The sequence below is a fragment of the Belonocnema kinseyi genome, chromosome 4 (assembly GCF_010883055.1).
Source record: "Belonocnema kinseyi isolate 2016_QV_RU_SX_M_011 chromosome 4, B_treatae_v1, whole genome shotgun sequence".
NCBI lineage: Eukaryota > Metazoa > Arthropoda > Insecta > Hymenoptera > Cynipidae > Belonocnema > Belonocnema kinseyi.
The window spans coordinates 113,950,489-113,954,007 of NC_046660.1; the positions used below are offsets into that span (position 1 = coordinate 113,950,489).

Below are 3,519 nucleotides of genomic sequence, written 5' to 3' on the forward strand. Positions count from 1 at the left end.
TAATATTTATATAATTTATATTTTATACATGAAATAACATAACCTCAAAGAATACGCATATCAAGAGGCGCGCGATCTATTCAAATCATGAGAATCGTCAGCATCGAAATCTGGAAACATTAAAATCCCAATCTCCTGAATTTATTTCAAAGCAGTTAGCTGTTAGCAGATAGATATATAAATAGAATCGACGAAGTGCTCCGACCGGCAATCGTGCATTTTCGAGTTTTCAAATTCAGAAGAGGAGAAATGGGTTGCGCGCGCAACTCAGTCGTTTACAGCGTCTCCTACTATATTCACACGGATATAGCCCTGTCATAGTATTGGACCGCATCTCGTTTCAGATCTGGGATCACTGGTTCCTAGCCCTTCACGGTCATTATAGAGTGGAGTTTACACTGATCAAAATAAAGAAGAAGAGATTTTGTGGGCCGTCTTTTTTCTTTATTCTTTCTGAATTTTAATTAAAAACTCTCCAAATTTTTCCATCTTTTTAAAGCTTTAATTTCAGGTTTAATTTTCAGACAAATTTGATTCACTTTGTAAATTAAAAATGAAATTGAAAATGAATTGTATTGCAAATTCGAGTACAAAAGTTCAGACCCTCCGGCGTGAATGACGGCAAGACGTAATTTACCGTGACCGTAACCCTTACCGGTAACAAGCGTTGAATTCAGAAAAATTAAGAATTTGTATTCCTATGAATACGCGATTTTTCCTCCGTCTAAAAATCCCCCAACGGGAACAGAAAACGTGCAAATCCTATGCCTCTCAATCGACTTAATAAAATTTAACGAAAGCATTTATTCAACCTGTTTTCCATTATTAAATCTTTTTATAACTTATAAATTCGAAAAATGTTCAAATTTATATTTGTTTATATTTTAATCATGTATTCAAACGTCTTAAACATGCAAAAAAAATCTGTGCAAATGTGTGAATTTAAATCATTTTAACATTTAAATTCCGCATCAAGAAATTAAAACAACTTATTACACATATTTTGTGAACTTATTAGAAGGAATTAAATAAAATCAAAATATGACCTCTTCTTAGGAATAAAAAATATTTCGATGAGGTGCGTTACCGGTACAATTAGAAAGAATTAAATATATTGAAAACACGTTCTCTTATGGAGAATAGAAAACTGTGTGGCGGTCGCTATGGAAATAGAAGTGAATAAGTTTAGGAGGTTTCTTATTCTTATTGTGGCATTTTAGACAGAAGGAAAAATCGCGCATTCAAAATAATAGAATAATGTTCATTTTTGCGCTGAAATCTGAAACTATTAATTTTTCTCTATTCTACGCTTATTGCCGGGTTTGCTCGATTACTGGAAAACGAAGAAAAAAATGACAGAAAAACTTGGTGGCAGTCATACACTTGTCGTGGCAGCCAGCACCTGCTTGAAGTGGCGACCCGTGATGTAGATCTCCGTCGTACCGAATCTGCCGGTAGCACTCAAGAATAATTATGGGCCATGGACATAGGAAACATGGGACTAGGCATGCCATCCTAACTTGGCGAGCGGGGTTGAATCCACGGGAGGGGGGAGAATTTCATGAGTGGGGAGAGCCGCCATCTTACGATGTGCCATTTGATTATGCGCACGAGCATTTTTGCCGACAAACTGTGCATGAAAATATAAACATGTGGGCGCTGCCATGTTTGTCGCGGGACATCAAAAGGTGGCGGACCTCCCCCCTCATTGCATCACCCCCGCAATGGCATACTTGGGGCCTTGTTTCATATGTGCATGTAATGGGCAAAGATATTATATTAAATGGGCAAAGATATTATTGTTATTTTTAACAACAATTATCTCGTAAACCGTAAGAGATAGGTACCCAGTAAGAAGAGAAGAATAGAAAAAGATTAATATTTTCAGATTTAAACAAAAGAGTGAGCATTTTTTAATATTTTTGAATGTGCTAATTTTCCATCGAGAGAATTGCCCAACGAAAGAATAGGTTTATCTCCGAAACCAATTCTTTTTTATTACCTTAACGATTGACAGTTGTGTTGTATTCCATGCAGGCGAATGTATTTTCCACTTTTTTTATTCTTCTTCATTTGATCAGTAAACACACCTCTCATGGTTATTTTTAATTCCATACTTACATGCTGTATTTTTGACTTTTTTAATTCCCCCTAATATGTGAATTTAAGTACTTTAATAGCACGAAACGTTCCGGGAACGTGTCTGGAACGTTCCGCGGGAACCTTCTGAACGTTCACTGAGCGTGTAAAATGTCCCACGCTTGGAAACGTTCCACTGGGACTTGAGGGGAACCTTCCCTTATTGTTATTTTTAATAACTTATCTCGTAAACCGTAAGAGATAGGTAAGAAGAGATGTAATTTTTAACTTTTGAGTACCGTATATAAGCTACATTGTAATATAGTCTCTATATCATAAACTGACATTAATTGTCACCTAACACTTACGGTTTATCGGATATTCATTGATAATAATAATAATAACGATAATTTATTCTTTGAACGGCCCAGTGTAATGTTCCTGGAACGTTTCCAAGTGGCGGACATTTTACGCGCTCAGAGAACGTTCCGAAGGTTCCCGCGGAAGTTGTCAAATTTCTCACTGTCCAAATTTTGAAATCATAAATTTGGCATATTTTAATTGTAATGTTTTCAAAAGCTTGAATTTAGGCTTGATATTATACAATTTTATGCACGACATTAGTAGCAATAAGTTTCAATGCAAAATTAACTAATGATACAAATAAATTGTGTTTTCTAGATTAGCAAAAGTGGCGATAAGTAAAGGATACGAACTACCTATTCAAGATGGGTTTGAAATCGAAAAAAAGTGTGTCTCCGAGATTCTTGATACCGAGGACAGAGCTGAAGGACTAGCTGCCTTTTCAACCAAACGAGTTCCTGTTTACAGGGGTCTGTAAAGAGACCGGAGAACTCTTTGCTCATAATTTTAAGCATTTTGAACTTTTACACCCAATTCTGTACTTAGAATTAAACGTATGTTTTTTAAAAATAAGTTCATTATGTACAAAGAAATATGAATCATAAACAAAAGCGGTTGTGATTAATCATGAGCGAGCAATATTGATGAGTTTTGTCAAGGAAATTTTTTGTATATATTACGTCTGAGAAAAATTACATGTGTTAATCAGGGAGCGGGTATCCATTGTATTGTTATGCATGCAAATATTTTGTTCTTCCTCACATTCTACGTTTTAAGATAATGTACATCGTTGTTAATTATTGACGTGTTGAGTCATTGTTTACTATTATTACTATTTTGAAATTGTTACCATTAATTTTTTATAGGTATTTTTTTAAAGAGAATAAATATTTCTAGTTTCTTTTAAATAAATTATTTTAATTTCTTTCAAATAATTTAAGGTTTTTAATTATATTTATTTGAATTAAAAATTTCAAAATATTTCAAAGTTAGGAAATGTTAAGACTTTAAATTTTTTAATCTTCTAAACTCAGAGAATATTAGTATCATTAACTTCAAAATTGTATTAAAACTTTA

General features: G+C 33.8%; 1 protein-coding gene across 2 annotated transcripts in view; it reads left to right on the plus strand.

The window, feature by feature from the left end:
* The window catches only part of LOC117171352 (methylglutaconyl-CoA hydratase, mitochondrial), a 193,006-nt gene extending 190,002 nt beyond the window's left edge, over positions 1 to 3,004 (plus strand). For both annotated transcript variants that reach the window (XM_033358595.1, XM_033358594.1), the window contains exon 3: positions 2,761 to 3,004. In XM_033358595.1, the coding sequence (XP_033214486.1) occupies positions 2,761 to 2,920 (160 nt within the window). In that variant the 3' untranslated portion in view covers positions 2,921 to 3,004. The remainder of the gene's footprint in view (positions 1 to 2,760) is intronic.
* The last annotated feature ends 515 nt before the right edge of the window (positions 3,005 to 3,519 follow it).